This window comes from Filicampus tigris, chromosome 4 (genome assembly GCF_054856515.1).
Source record: "Filicampus tigris isolate MCC_2025a chromosome 4, RoL_Ftig_1.0, whole genome shotgun sequence".
NCBI lineage: Eukaryota > Metazoa > Chordata > Actinopteri > Syngnathiformes > Syngnathidae > Filicampus > Filicampus tigris.
In genome coordinates, this window is record NC_141220.1 from 4,323,561 (window position 1) to 4,347,218 (window position 23,658).

The window sequence follows — 23,658 nt, forward strand, 5'->3', positions numbered from 1 at the left end:
TGTGGTCTTTATTTGAGATATATGATATTTTAGATTTGCAAAGTTAATTCGAAGCATAAGCCCTTCTTCAACAAAAAGCTACAGAACAAGGACATTCTTTGAATTTAACTTGATGAAAGAACAGTTGTTACACAAGCAACTAGTGACAGAGAAATGGTCTGTTTTCTTTTATTATCCCTTCCAAGTGCCATCGACATTTCTTCAGTGTCCTGTGAGTGTGTGATTGCAGAACACTTCAATCGCTTCTAAGTACACAAGGGTTCAAATGTACATAGATACTGTAGGTCAAACTGCAATATTGATGCATAACTTCATGTTATGGCAGAATTCCGATTGAAATAAATTCTTTTGCCCATCCCGCATTTATTTACACTCTGAATAACTTCAATGCCTCCATATAGTCACTTGAAGGTGGCCTGAGTTCATTCTTGGAAGTCATTGACCATAATGACAGACACTTCAAAGATTACTTCTATAGTTTTGTATGAAGCTGAGACAAATGATTCAAGGTTTGTCAGTACAGTATATGATACATTATTTACTTAAAGGGGAAGTCAACGGAAAAATATTTTTTTCAAGAATATGTTCTATGCAAGCCCACTAATTGAAACAAGGCATTCTGATAAATATTGCGTTTGTGGAATATGAGTTAAGCAGCAAAGTCCACCTGTTTTTAGCCATCTCTGGGGGCGGCCATTTTGTGATTTCTGTCCACTGAAAATGACATCACACTTGCCGAAGGATCAGGTAACGAACTATCACAGCTCACCTGTTTTCTGAATAAAACCTCTGCCTCCTTTTTAAGACCACGTAGGCCCACTATGTTATTGTATTATGATGTTGGTCCTAATGGCGGTACTTGTAAAGTGACATTTTTTGATGTGGTACTTGGTGTAAAAAGTTGGAGAACCACTGACTAAGAAGAATGATTGATACTGTGATAACAGAATGTCATAATACAATACCGGTAATGTCTATATACAAGTAGTTACCACTATTTTCCGCATGCAATTTTATTATAATACATAAAATGACGTTATTACTGCAGTATGCCACACTACTAGGATGAAGATGACAATGTGCATTGTGTGATTGTTGCGTAAAACAGGGCTCAGTTTGTATGCAGGAAACGTGTCCAACACAAGAGGGGTGAATTCAAAGTTATTTTACACAACTCGAGTCTATAATATAGCTGTTTTTGGGTGTGGAACCCGACACAAAATTCACATTTTCATCCAATTCTAGGGTCGCAACAGAAGTGCTAACTGGCTAACGCTCATTAGCGTGCCGCCACCGGCAGATGTAAACGATGCGTCCTTTGTTGACAAGTGATGTAATAATTACACTGTAACCAATCATGTGTGTCACTGGCCGCATTGAGGATTGTGGCATTTCTGTATGCAATTTGCATACGGACATCCATCCATCCAGCCATCCATAATCCGAACCGCTTATCCTCGCACGGGTCGCGGGCGTGCTGGAGCCTATCCCAGCTGTCTTCGGGCAGTGGGCGGGGGACACCCTGAGTTGGTTGCCAGCCAATTGCTGGGCACACACAGACAAACAACCATTCGCACTCACAATCATACCTAGGGACAATTTAGGGTGACCGATCAACCTATCATGCATGTTTTTGGAATGTGGGAGGAAACCGGATTACCCGGAGAAAACCCACACAGGCATGGGTAGAACATGCAAACTCCACACAGGAAGGCCGGGGCCGGATTCAAACCCACGACCAATATTTTTTTTGTTCAAGTTTGTTATTTTATTCAACTATTTTTGTTTTGTTTTGTTTTTTATTATGTTTTATTCTTGTAATGTTTTTTGCTCATATACTTCATCTTGGTCAGCGCGGTGATTTACGTCAAGCACGCAACATAGATCATGGTGGTGGGAGAGTCGATTTTCAAGAAGACACGATGCGTTCGCTTGTGTGGAAACACTTTGGATTTAGAGAAGAGAAGAAAGGCGATCGTCTTGACAAGATGGTTGTTGACAAGATGGTTGTCGTGTATAATAGCCTTTGCCATTGCCGAATGAAATGTAACACGAATACGACTATTTGGGAATGAATCAACAGCAATGGCAGCCGTGCATGGTAGTGGGAGTGGGACAGACCAAAAAGGTGTTGCTGCCTTATTTATTAAAAAACTCGATCATAAATGTCCTCATGCGCAAAGAATTACTTATTAGGTTTTGTGCACAAATTGGTTAGTAAATGAGCCCCATTGAGAACATGCAGTTGCCTGTGTGTGTAGTCGTATTGAGATGCTATTTCTGAATCAATTGGACTTCATATGATGTTTCATAACTCAGTACCTTGTGCTTTGTGTAAGCCTTTGTTTTTTATGCGAGTACCCCTTACAGCATGTCCTCAGAAGCATCTTTGACTCAAGACACATTGGTGCCTTTGGCATTTAAAGAAAAAGGAAACCATGCACCTTGTGACCCAGCATCCAAATTTCCCTTGTGATAGCACAATCTTCCTTCCAACTCTAAAATAGCAAACATTAACACAAGGCACACTACTGAATGATCTAAAGCTATATGAATGGCTTTATATTAGCCAACACGTTAACCAAAAACCAATATGGCAATTACCGTATGTTCCTGACTATAAGTCGCGTTTTCATAGTTTGGCCGGGGGTGCGACTTATACTCTGGAGCGATTTATGTGTGAAATTATGAACACATTATTACTGTCATGGATTGTTAGTGCTGACTTGTATTTATGATGTTTTGCCTCCCTCTGCAGGCACTTTAGCGCTAAAGCGCCTGCAGAGGATCGAGACAAAACATCATAAATACAGCACTACTACAAAGTCAGCACTAACAAGCCATGACAATTACTTCTATATCATTTCACGTTATTGTAAACCACATAAAGAAACATAAGATACATCCTAAAAGCTATTAAAATGCATGAATAATTTAAACGGTTAAAGTCTAATGTTTTGTAATTAAAATGGTATGATAAAAAGACAATTTGACTGTTAAGGCCTTGCTAGTCGAGGAAGCCAGCTCATCCAAACAGCTAAACATTCACAAACAAACGCCACAGACTCTAGGTGTGCAGCGAAGTTGCCTGTTTATATTGTGAAACTGCACAAGAAACAGAAAATACTATCAATCTATGCATTACATACACGTGTTTTCATAGACATCAACAAGATGAGCCTTTGCTAACAATTAGCGATCACAATTAGCATTAGCGATAGCAATTAGTATGTTCAGTCAACAACCTACAATCATCCACAATTCAGCTTGTAAATAAATGTCATTACACACAATTGTCTAAGTTAGTTTCAGACGATGGTTGAACAAGAATGATCCACAAACATGCTAACGATTAGCGATCGCTATTAGCACTAGCGATAGTGATTCGTATGTTGAGTCAACAACAAAGTACAATCATCCACAATTCAGCTCCTATACAAATGTTGCATGCTCATTACACACAATTGTCTAAGTTACTTACAGACGATGGTTGAACAAGAATCAACCACAAACAGGCAGTTGCCTGCCTCTGGCTGGGGTATTGCATCATGCAGCCAAACACATACAAGAAGCCGAGCACAGAGGAGACGAAGTCATAATTACGACCGAATACATAAATACTTTTGGAGACTTGGAAACATTCTACATAGTGGGGGATAAATGAAAGACTTATTTAATCGATCTACAACCGTTTTGGTGAGTTTAAAGTTATCTTACAGTAACTTTCTTGTGTGCTAATGTGTGAATGTTAGCTAAATGTTGCCATCGTAGCTCGGTGGAAATGATGTGTACTAAGCGCACAATTTCCTCCCAAAATGTGACTTATACTCCAGTGCGACTTATATATGTTTTTTCCACTTTATTATGCATTTTATGGCTGGTGCGACTTGTTCTCCGTACTTATAGTCCGGAAAATACGGTACACATCGCATCATCAGTTAGAAGTGTGCCCTGATCTGACCATTCGACCAACTGGAGAGGATCGGCCCTACAGACCAGGGAGGAGACCAGCCCAAATTGTTTTTTACATTTTGAACACTGTATAAATGTGAGGGCTGCGTGTTAGACCGTGCCCCTTTTCTGCCCTAAGATCTGCATGTATTTTCATCCCCAGTGGAACCTTTTACACTCTGGACCTAAAGCCTACTAGTACTGCTGCCCCAATCCTGACCAATCATCTTTGTCATTTATCTTGATTAACTCCATTTTCTTAAATCCCAAGTTTGGTAACTTGGATCATAAACAGTAATAGGCAAAATAATTTATGTTTTTGTTTTTTTTGTGGGGGGGGGGGGGCAAAATGTCTAATGGTGTGGAGAGTATTTGTTGATTAATCAAGCCTTAATGCAACCATTAATGCAAACCAAAATGGCATTACTTGGCTGCAGAGGCACTGTTGATTCAGTCTCACGAGTTTGACGTCTAAAGAACAAGACAGCAGCTATGGGAAATCGAGTTTCATTCATGCAGACCTATAAAACGTAATATTTATTGACATTGAAATGTGGGTTTAGAACATTCAGAAAGAGATTTTTCCATCTTGCTAAGAATAACGTGTAATAACTGAGCATCATTTTATTTTCCCCTCAATTTGGTCAAATGCCTCATTTGTATTCACAAGTGTATTTCTTTCTTTCTGAATATATATAGAAATATTCCAAATTTCAAGTCTTCTTGTTACATGCAGCTCTCATATACAGTGTTGCCACGTTTACCCTGAAAAAGTAACTTAGTTACTTTACTACTTCGATTTTAAAGTAACTAAATTAGATTACAAGTTATTCAATGGAAGTGCATTTTTAACAATGACATTTAAGAATAAAGTTTATTCATTCATTCATTATCCATACCGCTTAGGCTCCAGCACGCGCTGCGACCCTTGTGAGGATAAGCGGTATCGATAATGGATGGATGGATGGATTAAAAGGTGTTTCTAGATTTCACATACATCTAAAACAAAAGCAGTCTTTTTTTTACTAGCCATATTTAACTATTAATATTGTAACGGCAAAACTCAAACATTTTAATGTACATTGTTTATAAACAAAACAATTACATTTGGGGAGCTCCTGCAATTACACAATCTGACTTTCTCTTTCAGCTTGACTGCATACTGAAGTTCTGATTGTTTTATCCCCTAAACTTTTACCGTATATGTACCTGTATATTTTTTAAGACATTGCTTACCCCCTGTTTTTTAAGTGTTTGACTTATACGCTAGGTGCTCAGACAATAGTTTCATTGGTTCATTCGATTGGGTCAGCAAATAAAATGAAGATGTAATAAATTGTTGCTTGATTTCATTTTTTAAATATTTCAACAGAGATGGTTGCATAATCCTCCAGCTCAACTGACATGTTAACAAGTATATTTCTGCTTGATGTGGTTGTCCAGGTGAATCTGTGTCCTCCTGCCAACAATGAAACCTACCAAGAGAGACTGCTCCGCCTAGAGGGTGACAAGGAGTCCCTGGTTTTACAGGTAAACAATTTGTGTGTGTGTGTGCGCGTACGTAGGTACGTCCATGTGTGCAAATATCTTCATTTTATGTAACTCTAAAAGCATGAGTTCAGTTGTTTGTGTTGATGTAATCATTGTAAGCGTAAATGGGATTAGTCTGGAAGGGTTGGTGCCACACTTGATAAGCATCTCAGTTCCTGGGTCGAAAGATAATCCATGTTATTCCAAATAAAACATGCCTGAACAGCTTTGACTCATTCACACATGTTCGGTACTTGCATTTACTGGCAACGGCAGGAGATGATAGCGTCAACAGACTCCCTAGTTCACCTTAATAACTACTTTATGAAACTGATAATTGCAATGTTCACCTCTAAATTTATGAGCAAGTGTCTTCACTACTCCTATGTGTGAGTGAGTTTGTTTTGCTCCCCTTGTCAATGGATCATCTTGGGCTACGTTCACACTGCAGGGCCTGATGCTGGATTTGAATTTTTTGCTAAATCCGTTCTTTTTATGTACGTGTTCACGTGACAAAAACAAGCGCGACTTCTAACGTGAACGCAGCGTGCGCACAAAGCACAATGTCGAGTGATGTACACCCCCAAAAAAATGCCGCCACGTTACTGAAAATGACTGCACATTCAGCAGTCCCAAGCACTCTCTCCCACCCGTGGGGAGCGCATATATACCGGGCTTTTGATGACGTGTACATCGGATGTGTGTGGGTAAGCATTCATACTGCAGTCGCATCGAATACATATCCGATTTTTATCCACATACGAAAGAGGCCCCGGTCGGATATGAAAAAATTGTAATCGTACTGTTCACACTGCAAGAAAAAAATCACATATTTGTCGCATATGGGCAAAAAAAATCGGAATTGAGCTGGTGTGAGCGTAGCCATAGTGCATATGGGCACTAACCAAACACCAAACTGAAACAAAAAAAAAGAATTGTTTTGATGTGGTTACGGTTGCTGATGCCCAAGGTGACCAGGACTAGTTTTTCCAGACAGGAGATTGTTTGTATACCGTTTGGCCCTTTCACTGTTCTCAGTGCAACTTTCACATGCCTCTTTCTCAGGCCTATTTGTGTGTATGTTTGTGCATTTGTGTTAGCGCCCCTAAACACAACGTTTTCACTAATGGACTTCCCTGTCACTTAGAGGGAAATATTTTGTGTAATTTGCGTGTTGTCTCCTTCCCTCCTCCTTGTCATATGTTGCGCATATAATCTTGTATTTCTTACCTCGGCTGCAAGTTGCACAAAAAAAAACAAGATTTCGCATGTACTGTGCATGCACTTTATCATAGATTCTTTGTAAACAACCATGAGACAGTTCATGAAACAGGAGTTTCACTTCAACAAGGGTGCTTTAGCTTAGAAAATAGCTGCGGGGATGACCATAATGGGAATTGAAGTGACATTGAATCAGCTACTGTCAGAGGAATTCTCCATAATTTGGTGGAAACAAGTGTGTGTCTGTCTGTGTACATGTCTGTACTTTGTTGGCTTGGCAGGAGGTGAGTGTCATGTCAAGGGGATTATTGTAAATGTCTAGCCCAGATTCCTGGGTGACAGACTTGCTGAGTACTTGAATGGTGTTGTTAAGATGAGGAATGTCATGTGTAATGTTTGCTTATTTGTTGACTTAGGAAACACAATGAGGGAATGTTGTTGCGCTGACACTTAAGACATGATAAGAAGGAAGACGTTATCTGTTCATTCACTAATCCTGTGTGTATGTCATAATGAATGACTGTGTCATCCACTAGGTAAGTGTACTGACTGACCAGGTGGAGGCCCAAGGAGAGAAGATCAGAGATCTAGAAAGCTCCCTGGAGGAACACAGACGGAAACTAGCTTACACTGAAGAGATGCTGAAACAGGTAACAATCGCACGGGAAATCTGCCACATCCGAAAACTTCCATTTCAGAGGGCAGCCATTTTATCACTTCTGTCGACTGAAAATGACATCACAGTTGCTCAAGGCTCTGCTGACGACCAAACACGGCTCACCTGCTTTCTGAAACTGAGCCATGATTGGTTGTTACCTAAGCCCTTAGCAACTGTGATGTCATTTTCAGTTGACAGCAAGTGACAAAATGGCGGCTACCTGACATGGACAAAAACGTGTGGATTTTGCTGTTAAATTCATATTCCACAAGCACAATATTAGTCAGAATGCCATGTTTCAACTAGTGGGCCTGCATAGAACACATTCTTGTCAAGAACATTTTGGTGTTGACTTCCTCATTAATTTTAGACTAAATTGTTCGATTTCATCTTTTCACTGGTGCAAATGTTACTTTTGACCTCAGCGTTGAGGTAAACTTTTGAGCACTGCCAGCCTAGGGCTCAACAATACTACAACTGAGTGTACCAGTGAATCTATTCTCTGTTCAACCTTCTCAACAGACCCTTTGTCTTTGTCTTCTGCATTGTTTGCAGTGAAAGCAACCCCCCCCCACAGCTTAATATATAATCCCACTGAAGCATGTTTATTTTCTGTATTTAGCAAGTTCATTCATTGTCTTGTTGAACAACTTTTATGGTAACTACAGTATACGTGACCAGCTATAAAAGTTTACTTGCACATCAGATTTTTGAAAAATGTGTCATTTTAATTTAATTTGTTGACCACTGTTATTATTCCCATTGCTGCTGATGATCTAGTCTTTGTTAGACCATGTTGTGTGTTACTGAATATGACATATTTTTGTTAAGCTGCTAGGCTAATTCAGAGTGCAAGCTGCAACAGCTAGACACAATTAAAAATCTTTTTTGAATCCAACATGGGATTTTCTTGAAACAACTCTTAAAAAAAAAAAGGTGAACAAAATTGTTGCTTTCTGCTTTAAACAAATTAAAAGTGGCATTAAAGCCAACAGGGATTTCAGACCACACATTTCAAACAACATAGCTTCACCTGTCACTGCCAGTGATTTCCTAAACAATCCTTCATGAGTTGTGTTTGTTAAGTTTAGAGGTTTTATTGGATTTAGCTGTGTTGATCCACAGCTGTTGTCCTGCTTAGTGGTCATATTAGTTATTTTCGTGTGTAACATAGTCCCATTTGACAGATAATGTGTGCTGGTAGAATACTGACCAACTCATATGAATTGTTTTCAACCTGAGATGAAGGAAATGAGTAACAATGATTGTCTTGGTTGTGTTGTGCTCCGTTTTGTCATTCTTTTGAATGTTTATTGGAAGACTTCACTCATTGTTACATATCATGCACGATTTATGCCCCGGTTAAGGTCAACAGATACTTATTCTGTCTCAGAATTTTTTCAAGTGAAAATCAATAGATGCTGTAATCTCTTATGTTAAAGAATTAGTTGTGAACAAATGATGTCATTTTTCCCCCCCTAGATCTGTAAATGCCGGTGAAAAGACAATTTGTTGCATGGTTGTCCTTACTGCGGCGTAGCCAATATCTGGCAGCTGACCCGTGGGTCATGACCAAAGATTTCAAATAAATGATGTCTTAAGACTGCTGCTTATCCTGCTGTAATTGAAGCTGGTGTTAGGTTGCAAACTAACAGCCAGCTGTCATTACTACGTAAATACTGTGTGTGTGTGTGTGTGTGTGTGTGTGTGTGTGTGTACGCATTTGTGTGTGGCTCACGCGCTTAGACAATTTGGGGATTTTAGCTGTCAGTCTGTGTGTGGCTATGGTGCTGACCCGATTTGTTTACCATGTGCTCTCCATTTGGTGGCTTAGTGAACACACAGATAAAATACAGCTGATGTGTTTCATGAAGAATATAAAACTGTTGACTTAGGATATCACCCATTCATAATGCACTGTTATTTACTTGATCGACACTGCACGAAATCACACTTTATTTCATGAAGAGAACGTTGTCACATTTTAAGAGACACAGCAAGTCGCGGCGGAGTAACTCGTGTGCGCATGTCTCAAAACAACTCAAAATTAGTATTAATAATCGTTGTTTTACGTTTATGCCAATTTTGTAGTCGTGGAGTGTAATAATCGAAATCGTAATTGAATTTCGATTAATTGCACAGCCCTAGTACACTGTAAATAAAATGCATTTTATAGTACTTTATCTACACCATATCTTGTCCAAAGCGCTTTGTCAAGCCTCTAATTCACTATTTTCAAAAGATATAACATAAACATAATATATAATAAACATATAATATATAACTTATTTATATATTTAAACGTTGTTATTGAGACATCCATACGCTTCGCATACTGTCATGATAGCTTTTTCATAGACCAGAATCCTGTGCGATCAAGTACTGCCTGCGGCGGCCAACGGCCATCCAGATTCGCCTTTCAACAAGGCTCTGTCACGGCTCCGCTTCACGAAGGAGAAAATATGTCTGCGCGCATTAGCGTCTTGGACAGAAATGTCCTGCAAGCTATTATAAGCTTGCTTTAATATATGTTTGAATGCATTTTATCTTAATAAACCTTTTTTTTTTTCTTCTGACCACCACGGCTGCTATTGGCCCCAACTCCCTCCACTCATTGACTGTGTCTCTTGGGCCACCTTTCAAGCTTAAATGTGCCTCTTGCCCTTTCATCTGAAATGTTCCTTTGTTCCTTTTGCTCTGTCCGTCTTAAAGAGCAACAACTATTTTCAAAGAGTGCTGCAAAGCATGCTGGGAAAGGTGCAGCTTCACCATTGCTACAGTATGACTGTTGTTATTATGAGATGGGTGCCTCCAAATGTCAGCTCTAGTATTGGTGAAGTGTCCATGTTGTACCTTTCCTGTTTCTGCTGTGGTAAGCTCCAGCTGCTTGCACCACTGCACAGGATAAGTTGATTGAAATCTTGATGTGATTATCAGAAGTGTAGAAGCTGTAGCGAGAAAGAGGGGATCTTGGTTCCATCCAAAAATTCCCTCTGGGCCAATAGTATTTCTGATTTCGATTGTGGGAAAGCCCCTGGCAGTCAAGGCCTGTCTGCTCTTTGAATGCAAAATGTAATTAAAGATAGTTTAAGATTCTCAGTCAAAGATCAGCTACAAGTATCTAGAAAGGGGAAGGAAACTACACATACAGTAGATATGAACGCAGCGCTTGTTTTATTGTAATTTAACGACATAAAATCATGCTAAAATGAACTTATTAACTTATGCACCTATAAAGAGCTACTTTCATTCAAGAGGCTTTTAAGTATTTTTCTACAGTTCAATATTTAAAGGGACACTTGGATGAGCTTAACATTGGCACTTATATAATGTAAATGCCATGTAAAAATGACATCAATACTAAAATGCCCCCACCCCCGCCCCCACAAAAGACTCTGTAGTGATTTAAGGTTTTTTTTTGTGATTAGATTTACGACAAATTGGCCCGCACACTTTTGGAGTTTGGCTTGTTATTTTTTCGGTCTCAGCGATCTACATCACGGGAGGGAGGCAAGCGTGGTAATATTGCTCGCTTTGTCAGTTCTGTTGTCTAAAACGTCGACCGATCGCCACCAAAATGCAAATGCACATTACTACTCTTGTCCACTTCAACCTGTGTTGCGGGGTTGCCTCCCAAGCAGTCGCATGCGTTGTCCGACACCGCTTGCAGCCGCAAGACTGAAGCGGCGTCAGATCAGAGTGAGGTAAGACCTCATCGAACACCGGGGGTGTCTTGAACGTGCGCGTCCGACTCCACAGCCAAATGTGGCCGCATTGGAACGTGCCGTTTCGGCTGTCACATTCCACGGGGTGTTGTCGGTTGAAAAACTGTGGCCATTCCTCATCCAAATAAATGTGCACGTCCACTCATTCCCACTTCAGTCTCTGTAAATATCCCGACTGGTGTTTAATGCCTCACTCGTCCTAACCGTGATCAGCAAAGAAGCAGTGTTTTTTTTTTTGTTTTTTTTTGTTTTTTAGCAAAGAAGCAGTGTGCACTTGTCCCAGTATAAATCTATGTAGCTCTGCTCACTTCCACATTTCCTCATTCTCATATAACTCAGCCACGAAATGGGCATTAGTAGAGATGTCCACATAAATTTTGGTGCCAATTGATCGCCGTTTTTGGACGTTATAAGCAATGAAAGTACAATGATTTCCAATGAAGAGTTTGTAATCGGCCCCTCCAGTGACTCCGACCGAACAAAAATTTAATGCTGGGGGGTGCAGCCATTTGCCTCATTAACAAGAGCCGTTATTCATGGAGTCACTTATTTCCTAATTTCTCCCAAATGTATTGATAAAATAGAAAATTACAACTATTTTCATTTTCCCTATCAAAAAATATATAAAATGAACTTGTTAGTGAAAACATGGCCATGTTGATTGGTCCCACTGTCCCTTTAAATTTTCGGCAGCCAGATTTTTGCTGCATTCCTAGCCTATAGAAGGGGAAAAAAAAGAAAAAGAAAAACAGTGGCCGGAATTCAAAAAAAAAAAAGTATTCTTGGCAATTTAAATTTGATTTTAAAAAGAGAAATTGTGACTTGCTTGGAATAGGAAATGAAAGCAACACTCGTGGTTAGCAACTGTGAAGAGAAAACAAACAGTACGTATACTTTTTTGTGTCGAGTGTCAATTTTTGATTTTTTGTATTTACGCACATTGGTTTTTTTTTCCTGCCATACCACAGAGGCATTGGGTTTTTATTAATAGAGCCCTTGACTTGCCTGTGCGTGAGTGTGTGTGTGTATATTTAGCTTCATTGGGTCTGGGTCCCCAGTCTATCCTGATCCGTCAGCGTGGGAAGAACACTCCACTCAGGAAAGGAGTGTTCTATACACTTACTACTGTTCGCTCCGGTATATTGTGTTTGGACATTTACTCCAGTATTTGTGTTTATAGCTTGTTGTTGTTGTTTTTTACAGTGATCTAATTCATTCTATGTATTTGTTTTTCTCAGGAGCTGGTGAGCAGGACATCTCTGGAAACTCAGAAGTTAGATCTTATGGATGAGGTTTCATATCTGAAACTGAAGTTGGTTAGCATTGAGGAAACGCACAACACACATCTCCAAGATCCCATGGACACGAACCAGAATAAAGCAGAGGTAGGGAAAGTCATAAGATTTGTTTGTACTTTATGTACGATGTACGTGCGAGTCTGTCTGATTTCTCCACTCAAATCACGTTATGTCATGTCATGTAGTTGTAAATGTAACAGAAATAATAATAATGTTATAGTATGAAGTGGTGCAAGATAATGGCATTGAATGGAAGACCCAACATTTAGATCCTGCTTGGCGGAGCTTGACTTCCAACTTGCATATGCTCTATGCTATTTGTATGCAAGTTCGTAATATTCCTGTTTTTTTTTTCCCTACCTCTGAGTGACTGGGAATCCTGCAGTGCTTGTGGGAACCTGCTCCTTTTATTCTGCAGCGGGCTAAAACTTTCTGCGGCTCATCAAAAGTCTTAATGGAGGCCACATGGCTTTGATATATTAGAATGCTTGGCACAAATTCCACTGAACTCATGTTTCCTTGATGTCAACTGTTGTGTGATGACAGATAAACCCTGTTGCTAATTTGGCTCAAAAATATCAGTCAAGAATTTCAGCCTTTTTATCTCTGAATACACTTCCTGAAAACCAACAAAGTATGGTTTTACCAATCTCAAACATAGTGTCTCACATCCCATTTGCGCAATGTTCTTCCTTAGTCATGGTTGGCGTTATCCTCCATTCACTTGATGAACGGTAGTCCTAAACACATTTACAGGAAGCCAAATGCGTCAGCCAAATTCTGAACAGACAAGCAATGAGCAGATGGCCCCCACCGTTCCATACGCCCCCATTCATAGGCCCTGTCATCACAGTTAAAGGTAACAATAAAAGGTCTGTGGACACATGCTTTCGTGTTGGCACTCTGAAACAAGCTCAATCAACCGGCTTCTACAGTCTTTCAGCAATACTCTTCAGCAACATTTGGCCCTATTCGGCGATACGTTTTTTTCTAAATTCAAGATTGTTCACAAGTAATTAAGGTTTAAGTGAGCGGACTGCAGTAACTGAAAATAATCTAATATGCATCCCCGACAAGACGTTTGTGATGTCACTTTGAAAAGAAACACTACGGTCATGGGCGACAGCTGATTATCCTCCCTGGTTTTAACTGAAATGTTTGAATATTATTATTAGTATTTAACATGTACCATAATGTATTGATGCATTGTTTGATTTATAAATATGTGAATCCACTAGTCACAATAGCAGCGCAGTCTTTCGAAGCAGAAATGCCAACATAGTGTCTTTGTCCACCCTTTGGTGTTTAATTTGAGGCGAAATATTGCTCGCCCTACACTTTAAATGAATATGTAGGTCTCCTGTTGTCCCAAATGACTTTTTTCAGATTTGTGCACTTAAGTTACCAGAATGGTACCATCTTTAGTCACCAAAATGTGAAGGCCAAAATGATCAGTTTGATGATCAGATGATCATTCATGTAAAGAATGTGGCAAACACAAAATGTTACATGTTTTGTATTGTATTTTTTTTAACGTACAATCAATTATAAGCTGAAAGAGAGGTGATCAATTTACCTGACAATCCAATGAGAATGGTTTACCCTCGATTTGTCTCGAGAGCTGTTCACTCCCTTTTTTTTTTTTCCTTTATTTGTTTTTACTTTTGTTGCTTGACAGAGTTCAATAATCCGACCAAGAAAATTATCAGTGAGAAGCTGTTCTGTTTGGCAGCCTGCAGGCTACGTGTGTGTGAGTTTGCGCCTTGGTCATGAGAAACGATTGACGTACTATTCGGTCACACTTTGTGCGTCAACGGTCTCTGATACGCCAGTTCTGTTGTGTCGTGACAAGTTTTATATATAAATAATATTTCTAATTATAGGGGGCCTTATGGGGTCAGAGAGGGATGCTTTTTCAAAAGGTTCTTTTTAATAATAGAGGTCAGATCATACAGGGAGACTTGGGTGAGCTTAACATTGGCACTTATATAATAGGTTTGCATGTAAAAATGACATCAGTACTAAATAAATTGACATAAAACACTATATACAATTGACACCGGAAAAGAGCCGAAAATTTCAGGTCATGCTCACTTCCACGTTTCCTCATTCTCATATAAATCAGCCATGGAGAGGTTAATCCTTTTGATATGTTAAAGTTGGCATTAGTAAGGATGTCCACATAAATTTTGGTGCCAATTGATTGCCGTTTTTGGACGTTATAAGCAATGAAAGTACAATGATTTCCAATGGAGAGTGTGGAATCGGTTCCTCCCGTGACTCCGGCCGAACAAGGATAGGTAGCGGTAGAGGGTGCGGCCATTCTGCTCATTAACAAGGGGCGTTATTCATAGAGTCACTTATTTCCTAATTTCTCCCAAATTTATTGATAAAATAGAAAATGGCAACTCTTTTCATTTTCCTGATCAAAAAATATATAAAATGAACTTGTTAGTGAAACATGGCCATCCCGCCTTGTAATATACAGTACATGTATATGACAAAAAAGGGGTTTTGTTTTTAAACCACAAACTCCAAAAGGCAGCACTCCACCACTCAAAATAAATTTCACTCGATACATTTAATTCAATTGGCTCTAATCCAGACGAATCTTGGCACACTTCAAATTCGCATTAAAGTTGACTGATATTGTAAATACAGAACATTTGGTTGAATTATGTCCATTTAGAAAATGATGATGATTAGAAAATGTTTACATGATTAACAGTATTCCATTTCCATCGTGGATATTGACGTCACCAAAATAGAATTGATGGAATATCCCTCATGAAAAGTCCTGCTCATTAAAATCAGTGAGCCAAGTTTCAAGATACGCCAAACATTACACTTTTGTTAATAAACGCTATGTCTGAAATACTGAAATAAAATGTTAAAATAATTGTTCTTGCGAATTTTGGCCAGTTTCTCTGGTTTACAAGTACTGTAATCGTACCAACTTGTTTTGTGCAGAGTGTAACGCACTGACTAACATGTCCCTTAACTAGTACTATTTAGCTGTTTTGCTTGTCTTGTGTGGCGTTTACTCGTGGTGACAACCAGCTGCTCTTTCCCTCTGCCACAAAGCCTCACTTGTTGTGTGGACATGTGTGACATCACATGGTATCCAGAGCCGTTGCCAGAGGATATGTTGGCCGGCAAATGTTAAATTTGCACAGCCAACTACATTGGTCACCAAATAATGTACTGGTGAATGATGGGGTGATCGTGCAGTATTCCTGAACGTAACTTGGATGTGTGTACTTATTCATTTCTATAGCATAAGTGTCAATTTGGCGTGCATGCTGCAGGAGGAACTATTGCTCAGTGTACGCACTTATAGGAGAACTACACTTAACACAGATTGGAATCAAAATGCAACTAGCAGTGTATACTCCTACTGTGCATTTTGTCTTTTTTGCACAAAATCATATTTTGTCGAGTTCTCTATTTGACTATTAACTCATTCACTGCCAGACATTTTCAGACCCTCTTTTACCCTAATGTTTGAAAAAATTGAATTTGAATGGCTGCTTTTCAAAAAGCATGCTTGATTAAAATAGGGTGTCATGTGTCACCTTGCAAACCGCTTATCCTGTACAGGGTCGCGGGGAGGTGCTGGAGCCTATCCCAGCTAACAATGGGCGAAAGGCGGACTACACCCCGAACTGGTCGCCAGCCAGTCACAGAGCACACACACAGACACCGTCACTGAGCGGGAACCGATCCCACGCTGTCCGCACACAACTCAGGCGTGTTATCGGTTATCACCACACCATCAGTGACCCTGATTAAAATAGTGTCAAGAAAAAAAGGGAAAAGAGAGGCATGGGAGATGGTGCTTCAGCTTCATTTTCTATCCTGCAAGACTCTCGCGCCATAAATGCTGTTTGACAGAAATACTATGTGAGAATGCAACCCTATATTTGACTCACACAGGTATTTCAGATTTTGAACGCATCACTTGAGGCATCCTTAAAGAGGAAGTCAACCCCCCAAAAATTATTTGGAATAAATGACTGACTTGAAATGACTGATTAAAAATACATGATTCAGAAGTTGTGTATGTTAAACTGTTTACTTACAGTCTCTTGCCTTTTGTATGTGTGGTATGTACCCTGTACTATGCACGTCTAGCTTTATTGCTTCTTCCGCTTGAAAATAGTGTTTGTAATCAATATTTCTCAGCTTTGTTTTCCAGGTCCTGCCCTCACTCACAGTCTATCATATCAAACAAAAGAAAAATCATTGTATTAGAAAAATACAAAACGATGATTGTTTTCTCATTTCAAAGAAACTTTGGTATGATTCGGTTATACAGTAAACCACTTACAAATTCTATGATTCATTGTAACGGTTGTTTTTACGTCTTTGGGTTTATTTTCCTCATTGACGGGAGGCAGGGCACCCACATTTCCACATTTGGGTTGCTAAGGTAGCAAAAAGTCCAAGATTCACGTTTTATGACCTTGCAACTGACTGCTTCGTTCGTCTTTTTCCTCATCTCAACCATTTCCTGCTCGGCCACCACCCTTGCCTTGTCTGCTACGGTTCATGGGCTGCTCTCTCCCAGTGCGTGGTAAATCTCATCAGTGAGCTCCAGGAGCAGATGTGCAGGTTTCAGGAGGAAATCAGCACTCGCATTCAGCAGAAGCGGGCCCTGGAAGACGGTGACGCCCAGCGTGGGGAGCCAGGTGCCGACCAGGCCCGGGGGCACAGCCCTGCGGCCAGGCTAAGCGGCACAAACCTGAGCCTGTGTGGCTCCGGTGCCTGGAAGCACGACGGAGGACTGACTGCAAATGTAGGGAGACTTCATGGATGGCTGTGTCTTACCCTCTGCTGCAACCCCCAAATCTCCTTACATCTTCGCCTCTCCCCCCTTTAACCAGTCCACACTGCACCTGGCATTTCAACATTTCCAGAATATTCAACTAACAATGTCTGCAGTGTTCATTTCTGTCGCGTTTTTGGGTCGAGATGTGCTCTAGTTCTTGCAGAAATGGAGACTTATGGTTTTCCACATGCTTTCATTTCATTCTTTGAGGTGGTGGCAAATGGCCGTAACAACTCCAAACAGCATCGCTTTGTGTTTATTTGTGTTCCAGGTCACAATAGCACCTCGAATATAAGCATCTCTCTTATCTTAAAACAGCTGTGTGACTTTACAGTGACCTTATTTTTTGGTGTATTACTTGCATGACAGAATCTTCATACTAACCAGGTTCATGGGAAAGTGCTTGTCGAACAAGGAAGATTTCCAAACGGAGGTATTTTGATCTAGAAATAACATGAGCAATCTGTAAATTAGAAATTGCCATTTGAGTTGAAAATGTGCAGCCTCTTCATCTTCATAGTTGTGACCACTTGTCGGGTTCGAACTTCCCCCTCTTTTTGATAACCGCACGTGCTGGTGGCTCTTTGCGGGAGATCGTGGTTCCAATATTAACCACTGTTTCTGGCTGGGGGGGACCTTCACAATTGCAATGACTTTTAACATTCTGTTTGAATTTCTCCCCATCTTAGCATGTGCACAGTTTGGCAACAGTGTTCCCCATCTAATGCCACTTTTTCCCCCTCTTGCAAACATTTTGTAGGTGAAGTCATTTAAATGGCCATTTTGGATTTACATTTTTGAACTAAAAGCCTTTCCTTTTTTTGTTTTCTCCGCAGGATCTATTGCAAGAAGTAAAGCAGCTTAAGAATAAAGTGGAGGAGCTGGAGGGAGAGAAGGGACAGTACGAGAGGCAACTTCAAGTCACCAAGGTACATCTCATGCATAATAAACAAATGCTGTATCAGCTATTTAATAGTATATGAAACTACAACACAACCAATGTTATTAAAAAGGAAGTCAAGTCAAAAATGTTCTGTGCACCCCCACTAGTCTGAACATGGTATTCTGATGAATATTGCGCTTGTGGAATATGAACTAAGCATAAAATATTTTAGCCGTGTCAGGTGGTGGCCATTTTGTCCTGTACTGCCACTTGCTGTCGACTGAAAATGAGGCTTTACGCAATCTGAATTTTTGGCGTCGATCAGCGAGTTTGAAACAAAAAAAAAGAATATTCGATCATCGATTCGATCAGAAGATGGAGCAGTATAACTATTTAACCCATTAAGGCCTAAAGCGCCTGGAGAAACATCTCTTTAAAAGCTAAGGGCGACTTTAGAATCAGAGCTGGGCACTTGACCCTTTTTTGCCGGTCCGTCCTCCATCCGCCACCTGGGTAACCCTTCCGGCCTCGTCCTTATTCATAAAAATTCTCATCCTCCGACCCTGCCCGTTCTTATCCTTTTAAAGCGCTCACGTCCACCACCACCCACCAAAAAATAAATAAATAAAAAATGCGTCCGTGCATGAGGCGCTGCGGGAGAGATGCTAACGGCATTAATGGTATTTAAAGCTCCTTAGCTGGCTAATTTACTATTCAAACCCACTGTGGACACGCTTCAAACGCGCCACTAGTAGTTACCCAACTGTGCGTACCAACTTCCATTGGGAGTCCCGGCGGGAACGAACGCTCTGAACTTCACACGTTCGGTCTGCACAGAGGCGAGTGTCAGCCACTAGATAGTGATGTCAAAACCATAATTTTGTTTGTTTGTTGTTTTGGCAGTCGCCTTCTACCAAGCAAATCTCTCCCTCTCCGATGTGCGTGAATGAAGCGGCTGCGGCATTCAGGTTTCAAATTTTCCGCGGTCAAACGCCAGCACTCCTTCGTCTTCATCTCATTCTTCTTCTCCTTCCTTTTCTTCTCACCTCCGTACAGACCGTACGTGTGCAGTGCACAGCGTTTCCGCCGGGGCTCCCAATACAAGTGGAACATATGATTTAGTTGCCAATTGATATTTTCATTTTTGTGTATTAATTTTGGGATTGCATATTTTATTTTGTATTTATTATTTTTCAAACATTCTGCAATATTGTTTTGTGAGTATATATTTATTTTTATCCTGCTTGAGTATTTGTTCCTTTTTGAGTTGGTTTGCTGCGGCGCATTTCCGGAGCAAATGAAGAAAAAGAAGAAAAAAGAGAGAGAGGTGAATTAGTGCGGAAAATGTAGGACAACTTTTGAGGGTTACAAAAAAGTAAGTACGCGCATTTGGGTAACTAGTGGCGCGTTTGAAGCGTTCTGAGGCAATTTTTGTCGTTTGCCCATTTCAGGATTTTTTACACTCCCGCGGGCAGCATCCACGAGCACGTCACTGCAACAGTGCTGCTCGCAGTTTGCCTTTATACTTGTACACAAACCACACGCGTAGTTTTGAAAATGTGCTACAGTTTCATTCCAAGTCGGGGGCCGTCGCAACGGCTACTGACGAGGATACCGCAGGGCGGAATTTCCTCTGCCTTTTATGGCCGATTCCGGTCAGCGTTTTTACTGTCGAGCAACGATCAAAAAGACAGCGACAACAATGGATATTGTGCTTGCTACAGCAAGATGACTAAACGATGCATTCAATTGTATTGCGAAAACAATCTGGAAGGTGGTGGCAAAAGTGGTACGTGTGTGTAGCTTCTTTACACACACATACTTAACACTCATGCCGCTGCCAAACTAGTTTTCTTCGCAGCAGCAACGAGCTACGTGGTGGACCCTCTCCTGCGTGGCAACAAATAAATTGCCGGGCCGAGCCGGGGGAAACTGAACGTCATCGCAACATGTGACATAACGCACCGATCACGAGAGAGAATGCACGTGGCGTCGTTTACGCAGAAACAATTTCTGACGTGGGCGCGGCATGTGTTGCAGACCTGTTGCCAGCATGTCGCGCAGCACAATGCGTCGGTCACGTGATGCAATGCGGCAGTTGTCGCCTGCGCCGAGGCGGGAGTATAAAGAAGCCTCAAGTCCCCGTTTCCTCAGACCGCAATGATTATTTTGGCCTACATTGTTCGTCCACTTTTTACCAGCGTAGTACAACACAACACGAGACAAGGTTAAAGATAGATTTCGGGCTCACGTATACTGTGCGCCGTGGTGGCACAGAACGACCCCGGGGTGAGCGACGTCGTATTTGCTGTAATGTCTTGTTTTGCGGATCTGATCAATGATGTCATTGATAGATTGTGCAAATTAAGACGTTACAGTCAATCACCAATTTTGCATAAAATAATAATAGTAAAAGATTGACCAATTTTGATCCACTCAATCAGACTGGTGTAAAATCTTCTGAAAATGACATCGTAATGCCTAAGGACTCAGGTAATGACCGTCACGGCTCTCCTGTTTACTGGGTTTGGTCACGTGACATTTGCAAGACGAGCCCTTGGGTACTGTGATGTGATCAGTCAACAGCAAGTGGCAGTACAGGACAAAATGCGCCCCCCCCCCGAGATGGATAAAAACAGGTGAATTTTTCTGCTTAATTCATACTCCACAAACGCAATATTAATCTGAATACCGTGTTTAGACTAGTGGGGGAGCATACAACATATTGTAAAGCCATTTTCTTTATTTGACTTCCGCTTTAAAGATTCCTTATTATAAAACACAACAATCGATATCCATGGGGTGAGGTGCAATTTTCTCAACAAAGCTCCAAAAGCGGAGTAAAATATCATTTAATCATGATGAAGGGTCAGAAACACAGAGATGAAAACATAGCAAGTAAATGCATTATAATGGACTTAACTACTTAACTAAGAACATAACTAAACGGAAAATAACTTTCTGGTCTCAGTAACTTTGCTGCTTCAGCTTTGATTGAAATTGCATCGATGATCATCTGTTGTATTGAGCTGTTAGAATGAATTATCTGAAGAAGAAGGGTCAATGGTGTAACTAGTTGTTTTCACAAATGTTATTTATTTTCTGGTAAATACTTCTTGTCATTTTTTCAGCGTATAATAGAAACTTAAAAATACGCCAATATCTAAAAACACTAAAACGCTAGTAAATTTAGGCCAACAAAAGTTACATGTGCAATCAGTGCCCTCCCACCTAACACATTTTTTGAGTACCATTGCATCCTCTGTGCTCACATTGCTTCTTTCTCCCCCTCCTCTCTTCTTTCCTATCAACTGTCTTCTCTGTAAACCCCTCCATGCGGCCTGCTGTCACTTTTTCTGCTCCACTATTCTCTCCATCTTGAAATCTCCCCCATCATTACCCTCTTCCTGTGTGTGTGCGTGCGTGCGTGCGTGTGTCTCTTTGTCTCCCCTCTAGCTCTCTATCTCTTACTCTCTCCATGTGTGTTACCAGTCGCTCATGACTCAGCTCTCCAGTCTCAAGCTGACTGTGGGGCACACACAGCTGGAGAAGCAACAGTGGGAAGAGCGATGGCGCAGCGCACAGGTGCCTCCTCTTCCTCTTTTTCTGGCTCCTGCTTTTCTGGCTCTTTTTCTCTGTTCCCTTTTCTACCACCCCCTGTGCTCTTCGTATGCGCTTTTCCCCCTCTTTCTAATCTTTAAAAGCTTTTAAATTGCTTGTTTATCGCTTTACAACATAAAGTCTTCCTTGCTGCTTTTTCATTCAGCCTTGGTAAGTATTTTTTTTCAAGTGGTACTTGGTGTACAAATTTTGAGAACCACAGATTGTTATTCTGTTACACAAGCCTTTTTCACATGATTGCCACGTGACAGGCACTTACAAAATAATTGTAACTAGCATCCAAACCGCATGGTGTTTGAGACCACAGTAGGGCTGCTCGATTATGAAAAAAATATTAATCACGATTATTTTGGTAATAATTGAAATCACGATTATTCAAAAGATTATTTATTTTTTGCTACAAAATAAGAACAGGTTTAAACATGTAAAAAATATGAAGACAAAATTATTTGAAACACTATAATTTAAGTTCTTTTTGGACCCAACAACATTTATTAAATTAATTATTTAAAAAAAAACATTTAAAGTGCAAATGTATAAATTAACGTATGGTTTCCTTGTATAAACAGACAAGTTAACTTGCTATGCACTTATAATTTGCCAAAGTTGTAAACTGCTTGAAGTAAAATGCCAATTTTGACAGAATAACAGGCATTCTATTCATCTATACATTAAGACCTTTGTCTGGAGCCTTTTTTGTTTTGTTTTTAAAGTAATATTTACACATAGTAAACAAAGTTAAAGTAATTTGATTCTGATAAATTATAAATTTGATATGCTGATTGGGTCAAACTAATTTAAATGTTGACTGTTACATACCGGTACTAGTACGTAATCTATACAATACTTCTAAATTACAGTAGGCCATATATAAACTGTATTATAATATAATGACCAAGAATAGGTTTGCAAATTGCATTTGAAGCAATTTGAAACAAAAAGGAACACACAAAAAATTGACTTCATATTATAGACTACACAAGAAATTTAACTCAAGTCACAGTAATAAAGTTTAGCATGGTTTCTATTTTTGTGCTAGTAAAAGTAGTGTATATTTGCATAAGATATGTTATTTAAAATAAATCCCTCTTGCCGATTGCGAAGTGGAGTCTGTGCCCTAAACATTTGGAAGCCTTGTCCGGGCAATAGATTCTGTTATCTTTTTGTGTCCCTCCGATGTTGATGGGTTGGGGTTGACGCGTACAGTGATTCAACGACTGAGATTTGCGTTGCGGACGAGGCCAAATCTAACTCGGTGTTTTCTTGCTTTGGTGTATCATAACATCATCGTAAACCAAACGATGGTTGAATAGATTCGTTGTTTGAGGTTAAGTATCCGAAGTAAATTTGTTTAATGACACACACCAACTTTGCTAATCAGCTACTCGCTTTTGCAGTTGGCGAATGAGTTGAAATGCTATGTATACTAGAAGATATTTTCCCCCCTATTCCGTTCCTTTTTCCGGCATTTTGATTGTTTGTGTGTGCGCGCTACATCAAGTCCCTCATCATAAGTAGAAAGGCACTGTCTTCCTATTGGTCAATGCCGAAGAACCAATCGAAGGGCGACGTAGGACATGTCACACCATGCGGCAAGACGAATAAAAATTCTGACATGCCAGACTTTCGTTGTGGTGGTCGTCAAGCGTCCCAGATGCCAAATGACCAATCGTTGAGTATGTCACACAACACGGGCAACCCTACACCGTCTGAGACACTACGTTTGTCTGGGACACGTCTGTCGGCTCAAAATCGGGCTACATTCGACTCGTCTGACATGGGCATTACAAACCAGCGCTACCCTCCTTCATTCTCAGAAATGTTCACTGTGTAACCAATACAACGGAGGAGCTCGAGAGTCTTGTACAGGAGCCAGAAAGTGTATCGGGAGACTACCTTCTATGTTTGACAGAGACATGGCTTATGGAAAACACCCCTGA

The 23,658-nt window shown here is 40.3% G+C and overlaps 1 protein-coding gene across 18 annotated transcripts in view; it reads left to right on the forward strand.

The window, feature by feature from the left end:
* The window catches only part of ppfibp2b (PPFIA binding protein 2b), a 72,517-nt gene that overhangs the window by 29,481 nt on the left and 19,378 nt on the right, over positions 1 to 23,658 (forward strand). For 9 of the 18 annotated variants that reach the window (XM_086027833.1, XM_086027834.1, XM_086027848.1 and 6 more), the window contains 6 exons: positions 5,395 to 5,481; positions 7,239 to 7,352; positions 12,324 to 12,470; positions 16,954 to 17,181; positions 18,051 to 18,143; positions 21,554 to 21,682. In XM_086027833.1, coding sequence (XP_085883959.1) covers positions 5,395 to 5,481; positions 7,239 to 7,352; positions 12,324 to 12,470; positions 16,954 to 17,181; positions 18,051 to 18,143; positions 21,554 to 21,682 — 798 coding nt within the window. The remainder of the gene's footprint in view (positions 1 to 5,394; positions 5,482 to 7,238; positions 7,353 to 12,323; positions 12,471 to 16,953; positions 17,182 to 18,050; positions 18,144 to 21,553; positions 21,683 to 23,658) is intronic. The other 9 variants (XM_086027840.1, XM_086027841.1, XM_086027849.1 and 6 more) reach the window with 5 other exon arrangements.